This window comes from Neovison vison, chromosome 8, assembly GCF_020171115.1.
Source record: "Neovison vison isolate M4711 chromosome 8, ASM_NN_V1, whole genome shotgun sequence".
NCBI lineage: Eukaryota > Metazoa > Chordata > Mammalia > Carnivora > Mustelidae > Neogale > Neogale vison.
Genome location: NC_058098.1, coordinates 23,180,615 through 23,193,265, shown reverse-complemented (window position 1 = coordinate 23,193,265; position 12,651 = coordinate 23,180,615). Strand labels below are relative to the sequence as shown.

Here is a 12,651-nt window from a genome sequence, read left to right as displayed (position 1 = left end):
CTACAGCATTCTTGATTCACAGTCAACCATCTGGGCCACTGTTCAAACAAGTCCAATGACCTCGGGAGGTTACCTATCCCCCTGAAGGACAGTTCTTGTTAAGACTTTTGTTTCATTGAATGTAAATATGCTTCATGCAACATTCATGAAAAGTCCACTGCCCAGTGGAATACCTTACTTAGATTGTCTTTTTTTTTTTTTTTGACAAATACTTGAGAAGAACCATCATGTCTTCTCTTTCCCAGGGTAGGCATCTCTATTTCCTTCAACCACTCTTCATTCAACACGGTTTCTAAACCCTTCACAAGGCTCACTGCCCACTTCTTTTTTTTCTTTTTTAAAGATTTTATCTATTTATTTGACAGAAATCACAAGTAGGCAGAGAGAGAGGAGGAAGCAGGCTCCCCGCTGAGCAGAGAGGCTCGATCCCAGGACTCCAGGATCATGACCTGAGCCGAAGGCAGAGGCCCCAACCCACTAAGCCACCCAGGCGCCCTCCACTGCCCACTTCTGAATGCATTCCAGTTTGTCAGTGTCCTTCAGAACAGAAATCATTTCTTGGCTTTATGCTAATCTGGAAACTGCCTATTTGACATGCAATTGAACATGGGAAATGTCCTTGTCTTGCCTGATATTGCTACATAAAGATAATGGAAAAGACTGGTTATTTCAAGACAAACAGGTAAGGAAAAGCTACATTTAAATTCCTAAATATGAATCTAAAAGAAAAATTAAACTACATATGAAAATGTTACAGAAAAAAATGGGGGAAAGATGGTTGATACTGCTGATGTCAAGCACATATTTTACTCCCTAATGAAAGACATGTAAAAACGCAAAACTTAAAGATCTTTCCAGTACAGTCCAAGAGCCTGATCAGATATCCAAGTCAATTTTACCAAAAAGGGCTTGCAATCGATATATCTTTCTTTCTTTCTATTTATTTATTTATTTAAAAGAGAGAGGAAGAGAGAGCAGGCAGCAGAGGGAGAGGAGACTCTCCACACTGAGCAGAGAGCCTGATGCGGGACTCAATCCCAGGACCCCTGGATCATGACCCAAGCCGAAGGCAGACAATTAACCAACTGAGCCTCCCAGGCACCCAGGGCTTGTAGTCTTTCCAAAAGTAAAGTTATACCTATGTTTCCCACTGAAATTATACTAGAATGTCATGTTTGATGTTCTGATGTCAGAAATTTAAAAATAAAGGTTACAAAAGTAGACACTGCACATCATAAAGCCTTTTAAAATGCAAATATTATGTACTTAGTTGAGGTCGCAAAGGAACCAAGAAAAATCAAAGGCTAACTTAAACTACAACAGTGAAGAAATTTTCCTGATGATTTAGTAATCCTCCAAATGGTAGCCAACTTTCCCTCTGGAATCATAAAAAAACAGACTAGACAAAGCAATGGTAGCAACAAAGTGGAACTCAACCTCAAGAAATGAATAAAACAGTAAATTTTTCCCTTTTTTTCTTTCTGCTCTCATTTCTCTTTTCTCTTAATTTCTAATTTTCAAACAAACACATATTTTAAGTTTTAAATGCCATAATCACAAAATATATCAATGATTATCATTTGCCGAAAGATTAAGATGTAAAAAAGATAACTGATGAATATAACTAATATTTCACTGACAATTAAGAAGGCACTTCATAATCTTAGTCTCAAGAACATCACTACCTGTGTATGTGTTATCTTCCATACTTTCTAAAGCCCCTTAAAAACAAAATGTTTGTGGAATCACCATTAGCTTTTCAGAATTTATGTAAAAAAGAGATTATAGAGAGAAGCCTACACTTGCTGCAGTGAGAATTGTTAGGAAGAGAACCAGACATTGCAAAGAGAAACTACAAGTAAAGTCTGCAACAAAACTGAAATTCTAATTTTAATCCATCCTGTTAAAATGGCATAATTGGAATTATTTGATCATTTGCAGCAAAGCTACAAAGTTTTCTAGAAAAGTCCTCCCTACTGCTTTGTGTTGACTTGTTTTGATGGCTATATAACGTATGACTGATTAGGCTTATCCAACATTCTAGCAACCTTGAAAAACATTAAAAGGCACTTCTGCTATAAAGTTAGAGAAACGCTAGCACCAGGAGACACACTGGGCTAATATTTTATTACTTTAATTGGTTAGAGGCACTTATAAAACCCAGGGGCAATACGTACCTGATGCACAGAAGACATTCATTCATTTATAGCAACAACTATAAAGCAAATAACATGCTAGGCCAAGACTTGACTAGGAATGACATAGCTAGCAAATCTCCCTCTATCGTAAGAATTGTAATAAATCTTAAAATTGATTAATTTAAAAATGATTATTAGTAAAATTTTAACAAAAGTCACTACAATGACCTAGTGAAAAAAAATCACTTATGAATATGGATTCATCAGAGAGTAATATTTCCTTAAGAATGCTATCCATCAGAACATTTTGCCCATCCACTTCCTTAGAACTCATTTGTATGGCATATCACATAGCAAGAACCTGGAAAGCCCAGTTTTATTGGCTTAGCTTATACTGAAATACTTATATGGAATCAGGTTAAGGAAACAGAGAGAATACTCCAGACCCACACATTACATAGATCTGACTCGGAATGGGGTGGGGGGGACACAACACATTCTGAAGCTCTCAAAATAATGCATGAATTTCACAAAAGCAAAGCAGAAGCTTTAAAAAAAAAAAATCTATAAGGAGCAGAAGGCATAAAGCCCAAAAAGAAAATGAGAAGAATTTAAAAAGAATTTACCCATTTACTGTATTTCAAAGGTCCTGTAAATCCCATAGCTTCTATTATCTTCGTGAAGGCACCGACCTTCTCCTCAACAGGCTGTGGGGAATCCTTGGTAGTAGAAAGCTATTTCATCAAAAAGAAAGGGACAAAATTAGTTGAAAAAAAAAATTTAAGATTTATCTATTTTGAGGGGAAAGGAAGAAAGTTATTTTTTGTTGTTTTGGTTTGTTTTTGAGAGGGAGAGCATGAGCAGGGGGAGGGGCAGAACAGAGGAAGAGGGAGAAGTAAACTCCCCACTGAGCAAGGAGCCCCATGCAGGGCTCAATCCCAGAACCCTAGAATCATGACCTGAACCAAAGACAGATGCTTAACAAACTGAGCCACCCAAGTGCCCCCAAAGGGAAAGTCTTAAGCAGACTCCTTGCTGAGCACTGATGTGGGGCTCAATCTCCCCACCCTGAGGATCACAACCTGAGCCAAAACCAAGAGTCAAACACTTAACAGACTGTACCACACAGGCACCCCCCAAAATAATTATCCAAAAAAGAATGCTTTTGTTTCTTATTAGATATAAGGGTATTTTTTATTGCTTAGATTTTTTTTTTCACCTAGAATTTTTTTTTTTAATATTTTATTTATTTATTTGAGAGAGAGACAGTGAGAGAGAGCATAAGCGAGGAGAAGGTCAGAGAGAGAAGCAGACTCCCCATGGAGCTGGGAGCCCGATGCGGGACTCGATCCCGGGACTCCGGGATCATGACCTGAGCCGAAGGCAGTCGTCCAACCAACTGAGCCACCCAGGCGTCCCCACCTAGAATTTTTAATTCTTCTTTTTCTGGGCATCTTATCACTCAGTACAAACACATCTGGAACTCTAATAGGTGTCCTTCAAATTTCAGAGCCACCTCACTGACTATACGCCTATGGACCCATGTCTAGGAAATGACAGATGTGGGCTATGAGAATAAAACTTCTATGGAAAAGAGTACTTTTTAAAGGCAATCTTGGCCTTCATCTCCCAGAGAAGAATTCTGAGAAGCAGAATGCTCTGTTTTAAAATAACAGGAAAAGGAAAGAAGACTACTGTCTGAAAGCAGTCAAAAGTCATTCAGAATCATAACCAACCAAAGCAAGCAGTGAATAAATGTTCCTAAACTTGTATTTTTAGTATACCATATTTTATGAGTCTTGTAGTTTGCAAATAAACTCCAAGAAAAACCTATTCTTTTTTTTTTTTTTTTTAAGATTTTATTTATTTATTTAACAGACAGAGATCACAAGTAGGCAGAGAGGTGGGGGAAGCAGAGCAGAGAGCTCGATGTGGGGCTCTCTCCCAGGACCCTGGGATCATGACCCGAGCTGAAGGCAGAGGTTTTAACCCACTGAGCCACCCAGGCACCCCAGAAAAACCTATTCTAATGCTAAGCTCTCCAAATGACGGCAGGCTATAAGAAATTCTCCAAGTTAAATACTTTAAACAGATAACGTATGTTTTAACATATAAAAGTCTTTACTTTTAACATATGAAAAATCTGTAACAACTTTTTTCTCTAAAGTGTTTTCCAAGCAAGACAGTACAACAGAAGAGATACAGAATACAGGATCAGAAGCCTTAGGTTCAAATATTCAGTTGGTCTGTCACTTACCCTTGTGACCTTGGGCAGGTCACTTCATTTCCATGAGACTCACCTGTATTCAATAAAATTCCTTGCCTCATCCAGCTAAAAATTCTGCTAAAATTCAAATAAGAATACCTGTGTCAAAGCAGTCTATAAATGTAGAAAATACTAATAATTCTCACCTTATTTGTGGTGTGATACTTCCTACTCCACTGAACATCTATCCCAGGAATCTGTTCTGATCCACCACATTCCAGGGACTGGCTCATCTGAGGCCACTGGGAGATTTAAAAAATAAATAAATAAATGTAAGCAACAGAGCATTCACTTGGATGGCTACTCTGAGAAGAGCTGCTTCAAAGTAAAGATCATAGAATCCTTCCAACCTAGGTCCTGGTGATCTGATCACGAAAAGAATCCGAGATGGGCACCTAAGACTGTGTCTGGTATGCAGTAGGTACTCAATAAACATCTGTTGGATACCTGAATAAATAAAAGGCATTGGTGGTTCAGCGGTAGAATTCTCGCCTGCCTGAATAAATAAAAGGATTTGGCCCTGGAAACCTGGAACTAAATAAATCTGGGGCAACTCTAGGAACTAGAATTGTAATAAAGACCTACCTAAACATTGGCAGCAGTGTGGTAGATGGGGGGGAAAAGACTCTTAACAGTCAATATTTTTTTTTAAACAGATTTTTTAAATTTATTTATTTGACAGAGAGATCACAGTAGGCAGAGAGGCAGGGAGAGAGAGAGAGGAAGCAGGCTCCCCGCGGAGGAGAGACCCCCCACCGACGCAGGACTCAATCCCAGGACCCTGAGATCATAACCCGAGCCGAAGGCAGAGGCCCAACCCACCAAGCCACCCAGGCGCCCCTTAACAGTCAATTTTTTTTTTCCAATTTATTTATTTTCAGAAAAACAGTATTCATTATTTTTTCACCACACCCAGTGCTCCATGCAAGCCGTGCCCTCTATAATACCCACCACCTGGTACCCCAACCTCCCACCCCCCCGCCACTTCAAACCCCTCAGATTGTTTTTCAGAGTCCATAGTCTCTCATGGTTCACCTCCCCTTCCAATTTACCCAAATTCCCTTCTTCTCTCTAATGCCCCTTGTCCTCCATGCTATTTGTTATGCTCCACAAATAAGTGAAACCATATGATAATTGACTCTCTCTGCTTGACTTATTTCATTCAGCATAATCTCTTCCAGTCCAGTCCATGTTGCTACAAAAGTTGGGTATTCGTCCTTTCTGATGGAGGCATAATATTCCATAGTGTATATGGACCACATCTTCCTTATCCATTCATCCGTTGAAGGGCATCTGGGTTCTTTCCATAGTTTGGCGACCGTGGCCATTGCTGCTATAAACATTGGGGTACAGATGGCCCTTCTTTTCACGACATCTGTGTCTTTGGGATAAAAACCCAGGAGTGCAATTGCAGGGTCATAGGGAAGCTCTATTTTTAATTTCTTGAGGAATCTCCACACTGTTCTCCAAAGAGGCTGCACCAACTTGCATTCCCACCAACAGTGTAAGAGGGTTCCCCTTTCTCCACATCCTCTCCAACACATGTTGTTTCCTGTTTTGTTAATTTTGGCCATTCTAACTGGTGTAAGGTGATATCTTAACAGCCAATTTTAAGTTTAAAGCCTGCTTCTGGGGCGCCTGGGTGACTCAGTTGGTTAAGCGACTGCCTTTGGCTCAGGTTATGATCCTGGAATCCCTGGATCGAGTCCTGTATCAGGCTGCCTGCTAGGCGGGGAGTCTGCTTCTCCCTCTGACCCTTTCCCTTCTCATGATCTCTCTCTCTCATTCTCTCTCTTTCAAATAAATAAATAAAATCTTTTTTAAAAATAAATAAATAAAGCCTGCTTCTGCCACGTATAAGCTGGGTGGCCATGAGCGACTTACTGAATCTCAGTTGTAGGGAGGACTGAAGAAGATAACACATGTAAAGTACCTTTCACAAAATACTCAATAAATAGAAGCTTCCATCATCACCAACATCACTGTTGTTCAGATCAGAACTGCTTTCCTTTTATGTTCTCATTGCACTTGAATGCACTTGGGCAATAAAATAGTCACTATTTACAATTATCATATGCCAGGTACAATGCTAAGTGCCTTAACATATATTGTCTTCTTTAATAGTCACCATTAACACTATTAGGTTGGAAATAAAATCAAGACCAATAAACACAGTTTTGAAAATAAATTCCCAAGGGGAAAAAAGTTGATGTAAGAGAGCCTCAGTGTAGCATTATTCACAAGAGTGAAAACTTGATGGGGGAAGAGGGGGAGTCCAATAAGATGGTTAATTAAATTACAGTAAAGTCACTCAATAGAAAATCAGGTAATCATTGAGGTTTTTTAAATACACTTTATGTTCTAAAACAGTTTTAGGTTCACAGCAACACTGAGCAGAAGTACAGAGAACTCCCATAAACCCCTTCTTCATATACTCACATCCTCCACTACCAGCATCCCCCAGCAACACAGGACATTTCTTATGACAGATGAACCTACCCTGACACATCTTTATCACTCAAAGTCCAGAGTTTACATTAAAGCTCATTATTGCTAGCAACATGAAAACACTTAATGTATAGGATTATAGGTAGACACATGAATGTATATGGGCATCTCTAGAAAGAAACATATAGAAATTAAAGAGTTACTTTGTTAATAGAATTATGGATGTATTTAGGAATAGTTTCAATTCTCAGTAATGTTTTATTACCTTTACCAAAACAAGGGTGAGGAAGCAGAAGGAGGGTTACCCCTTCAATTGTGGTTTATTCCAAGAAGAGAGGGAAAACATGAAATGAAATGATTTTTTCTTTAATTCTAATGAGGGAAAAACAGAATTTCTAATTGAGTTATTATTTACTTTTCTTTTCAAATAAGGATATTAAAATATTAGGATTTTCCCGGTCAGTCCCAAGGACACTTGTGCTTTAATTCATAGGTATTAAGCAGGCTTTATAAAACAGAACAATCACAGAACACCTCCCATTACATTACATACACCAATATAATGGTTTATCTAGAACACAAAGCACTCAAACAGGTTCAAAAAACAACTGACAACAATTTCAACTAGCTGGGCTTTGGGGCAAATTCTCTTTAACTAGATTATATGATCCTTCTCTTCTCCCATAGTTCCAGGAGTAACCAGTGGATTCCTGTGTGACTGTCTCACCAACTGCTCTATTTCTGTTCTAACCATTATTCATGAGCTAACATTTAACACTACTTGAACTACTGAAGTACCTAAGTATTAGTACCAAGAACAACACCTAATTTCCGCATACCTACACATATTTATAAATACACATTTACTATTTGTTGTTCTTGCCCCCCAAAAGATTCCCTTGACCTTTAAAGACATCAATTTTTCCTTTCTTTAATCTGAAAAAATACCAATAAACAACTTCTTGTTAAAGAAAAAAAAAAAATACCCTGAAATACTCAAATGTCACTTTTTCAAAGAGGACTTCTCTGACCATTTTATCTAAAATAGTTTCTTAGAATCCCATTATTCTCTATTCTAGCAGTAGCCTGTTCATTTCATTCATAGTACTCATTATAATGTACAAGTATGTACCTCTGAAACCTGCTTATTTCCTATCACCACTACGGAAAAGATCCATGAGGGTAGAAACTAGGCATATTACCAGAATGAATTATAGTGTGTTGGATATGGGAAACACTCAAATATTTGTTGAATGAACAAACCCAACCATTTACATGGTTATTTATTATTTCCTTCTTGTCTTTTCTATGCCATGTATACATTCTTCATTCACCCAACCTTAATTAAATGCCCACAATATGCTAGTCTTTGCGTGAGGTTTTAGGATACAAACAATTCCTATCCTCAAGCAGCTCATAGTCTTATGGAGAACAGAAAGACTCACTACACAAGAAACAGAACCTGTTCCAGACAACTCCAATGATAAACTCTTACGCAGGCAGTCCTCATTAAAATAAATGTAAGATTTGACCTTCCCCCCAACCTTCAGGAAGGTTCTGAAAGTAAAGAGACCTTCCTGACCTGAAAGAGGGAGGAAGGAAGGAAGGGACGGTCTGAGGGACGGAAGAGAAAGGAGGGGAAAAAAAGAAAAGGAAGGAAGGACTCCAGCAATTCTGGACTACCATGGTATGCATAACTGGTCCCTTTAGCAAAACTGTAAGCTCTACCAGCGAACAGTCCCTCTTATACTGTCCCACTGCTCAATATCATTCTGGGCATGGAGTCGGCACTCAATAAAACTTAGGTGGATTTTTTTATTTTTTTAAATAGGAGGCCGATCTGGAGAAGATCCAGAAAAGAACCACAGGAATGATCAAAGAGATGAATAAAAGGTCCTAGTGGAAAGGTTAAAATGAATTGAGGTTGTTTAGCTTGGAGGAAAAGCAACTGAAGAACTAAGGAGTAACTCAGAATAACAACACTTGAGCTGGAAGAAATCCCAAAGATCTAAGTCCAACCTTTTCATTTCACAGACGAGGAAACTAAGACCCAGGGAAAGCTTGCAACTTGAGGTAGTTTAGGACAATTTTTTTTTTAAAGTTTCAATTTATACAGTGAGGATAAAATTTACCCAAGTAGCATCAACATACATATAGCAACAAAAACAGCAATTACAATTTACTGAAGATCTCCTATATGCCTCACTCCTATATGCTTGATGTTTTTTACTCAAATTATCTCACAACTTTGCAAAGCTGATACAATTTTCTCCCACTTTAGAAATGAGGACAATAAGGTCCAAAGAAGAAAAATTCATTAAAGGATTAGACATATATTCAGAGCTATCTTCCTTCCCCTGTATCAAGCTGCTTTCAAAAACCTAAGTAGAGGTCAATGACACATGCTCTGTGCACTGAGCACAAATCTCTGAGTTTCCAAACACTCCAAATACTATTCTCCAGTTAAAGGAACCAGGGCTCCTTAAAGAAATTGCTGAATCTAGGGCTAAAGCAAAGAAAATACAACATGAACTTGAAACATCTTATGCTAGGAAATAATGTTCAAAAATGATGAAAGCTCATAGACAAGAACTTGAAGGAGTCCCTAAGAGTCAAACCTGGGACAATTTGATAAACAAAAATAATAATAAGCAAGACAAATTACAACTCAGAGGGAAATAAACATCCATGAAATCATACTGATATAAATAACTGAATAAATAAATAGAGAAGTAACAGCTCTTCCTTAAACAGTAGAATTCCAAACAATACAGTAATCATGATGGAAACAGAAAATCACCATTATACGAACATCACAGGAATGATTACAGCAGTCAAGAACCATAAACAGAATTACCACATAATGCAGTAATCTCACTTCTGAGTATACATCCCAAAGAATCCAAAGCAGGACCCTGAAGAGATATTTGCACACTACATCAGTGCAGCATTAGTGACAATAGCCAAGATGTGGAAGCAACCCAAATGTCCCATAAAAATGGATAAAGCAAATGTGGTATATACATATAATGGAAAATTATGCAACCTTTAAAAAGTGAAATCCTGTCACATGCTGCAACATGGATGAACCTTAAGAACATTATACTAAGCGGGGCACCTGGGTGGCTCAGTGGGTTGAGCCTCTGCCTTCGGCTCCGGTCATGATACCAGGGTCCTGGGATCGAGCCCCACATTGGGCTCTCTGCTCAGTGGGGAGTCTGCTTCCCCTGCTCTCTCTGCCTGCCTCTCTACCTCCTTGTGATCTCTCTCTGTCAAATAAATAAAAAAAATAAATAAAATAAAACCTTAAAGAACATTATACTAAGCAACATTAAGTCACAAAAGGACAAATACTATATGATTCCAGTTAAATGTATATCCAAAATAGTCTAAATCATAAACAGAAAGTACAAATGTGGTTGCCAAGGGTGAGGTGGGATGAATTAGTGTTTAATGGGTACAGAATTACAGTTTAGCAAGATGAAAAAGTTCTAGAGATCCATCATACAACAATGTGAATATACTTTATACTACACTAAACTATATCCTTAAAAATGGTTAACATAGTAAATTTAATACTATGTGTTTTTGAACCACAACTTTTAAAATAATTAATTAATTGATATTATATATCTTAAAAAAAGAAACACTGATGGATGTTAAAAGTAGTGAAGAGGGGCGCCTGGGTGGCTCAGTGGGTTAAGCTGCTGCCTTCGGCTCAGGTCATGATCTCAGGGTCCTGGGATCGAGTCCCGCATCGGGCTCTCTGCTCAACAGGGAGCCTGCTTCCTCCTCTCTCTCTGCCTGCCTCTCTGCCTACTTGTAATCTCTCTCTGGCAAATAAATAAATAAAATCTTTAAAAAAATAAAATAAAATAAAATAAAAGTAGTGAAGAGAAGTATGCTGAGAAACAGGGTATCTGCATAGCCTCTAAGTATCTTCTCACAAGGTACTTATTAATTATGAAGGGGAAAATAGTAACTTCATAGTAGGGAAACCTGACAGACACCAATTTAATAATCAAGTGATCAAAGTTAGCATCACCAGTAACAAGACATATTGGCATCATATATCCCCTGTAATCATGCACTGAGAAGGGAACATCACTTTTGCCAAAAATGTATAACCTAATTACAAGAAAATATTAGACAAACTGAAATTGAAGAACCAAAGAAAGGACATTAGTGGAAAAAAGACTGGTAAAAGTTAAACAGATTAGTTGATAGTACAATATCAATGTTAATTTCCTAGTTTCAATACGTGCACAATTGTTATAGGAGATATTAACATTAGAGAAAGCTAGGCGAAGGGTATATGAGAATACTATCTTTGCAACTTTTCTGTAAATTTATTTCAAATTTTAGAAAAGATTTTTTATGGTTTTTATTTTTTTTAAGATTTATTTATTTACTGGGGGGGAGAGAGAGCAAAGTGAGTGAGAACATGAGTGGGGGGCAGAGGCAGAGGGAGAAGAGAAGGAGGGAGCCCAACTCAGGGCTCAATCCCAGGACCCCAGGACAACAACCTGTACCAAAGGCAGACTCTTAACCTACACCCAGTCTCCCCCTAAAAAAATGTTTTTTAAGTAGACTCATCAAAGCCTGACAGAACTCCAAAACGTTATTTAGGAAAGACAGATAAGAATATAATGTCCCTAGCTTTTTGAAAATAGTAACAGGATTACAGCATTGGACATTACCTTAGAGATCATTTGATACTATCATTCAACCAATGAATTCTTTTATGTCATGCTCTTAACACATAAGTCTTCTAACCATTGCCTGAATATTTCCAGTAACAGGAAACTTACTATGTCAAAATGCAGCCCACATATTCCATGACCCCACAATTCTAATTAACACAAAGTTCTTCTCCATTCTGAGCTAAATCTGTCTCCCTGTCAGACATGTACCTGAAGAAAACCAGATTTTTCCAACCAGGGGTCCTCAAAGTGGGAAAATGTGCCAATGAGGCACAACAAAATGTCCAGTTTATTTATACTGGCTGAAATCACCTCTTGTCAGCATGAGATAAACCACCCTAAGTTATTTCATGGATGATTGCTATAATGCTGTCTCGGAACCTAATACAGTACCTGGTACATACTAGGTACTCAAGAAATGTTTATTGATTCAAAGAATGAGACATAAGTCTGAGATTCACATGATGAGCTCCCCCCCACCCATATACACACAAAAACAAATGACTTAGAACTCCATGATAAATTTCATTAAAATTTTCCAATGCACGAAGAGTAACAGAACATACCTCAACTCTGAAAAGAAATAGCTCCATGACTACATAAAGTAGAATGCCTCCTCTGTACAGACATATCCTTTATTCATTCAACATATATTTAGCGCCTACTCTGTGCCAAAGTGAGTAAGAAGCCCAGGAAGTACAGGCACAAACAAAACGTGTCCTCAGAAGGGAAAAGCTTACACACTAGTTAGAGGGAATTATACTATTTTAAATTGTTTTAGCATATTTACATAAATAAATTACATAACACAATTTTATATCAAAAATATTTTTAATTACATCAAATATGAAGAAGTTAGTGGCTACAGAAGGAATTCACATAGACTAGTAAGAAAAATAAATTCCCATAGATAAGTGGAGAAATGATACAAGCATATGATTTTTAAAAACTAGACTACAACTGGTAAATATAGAAAAATGTTTAGCCCTGACAGATAAATACAGAAATACAAAGCAAAACAAGATAATATTTTCTACCCAGTTAGTTTAAATTTTTTTAAAACACCCAATTCAGAGGTGGTAATAATGAAAGACTA

At 37.7% G+C, this 12,651-nt stretch overlaps 1 protein-coding gene across 3 annotated transcripts in view; it reads right to left on the bottom strand.

The window, feature by feature from the left end:
* Nucleotides 1-12,651, bottom strand: part of LOC122916124 (ubiquinol-cytochrome-c reductase complex assembly factor 1) — a 99,562-nt gene that overhangs the window by 75,288 nt on the left and 11,623 nt on the right. For all 3 annotated transcript variants that reach the window (XM_044263163.1, XM_044263164.1, XM_044263165.1), the window contains exons 3-4: nucleotides 4,551-4,646; nucleotides 2,765-2,872 (exon numbers count right to left, since the gene is read on the bottom strand). In XM_044263163.1, coding sequence (XP_044119098.1) covers nucleotides 2,765-2,872; nucleotides 4,551-4,646 — 204 coding nt within the window. The remainder of the gene's footprint in view (nucleotides 1-2,764; nucleotides 2,873-4,550; nucleotides 4,647-12,651) is intronic.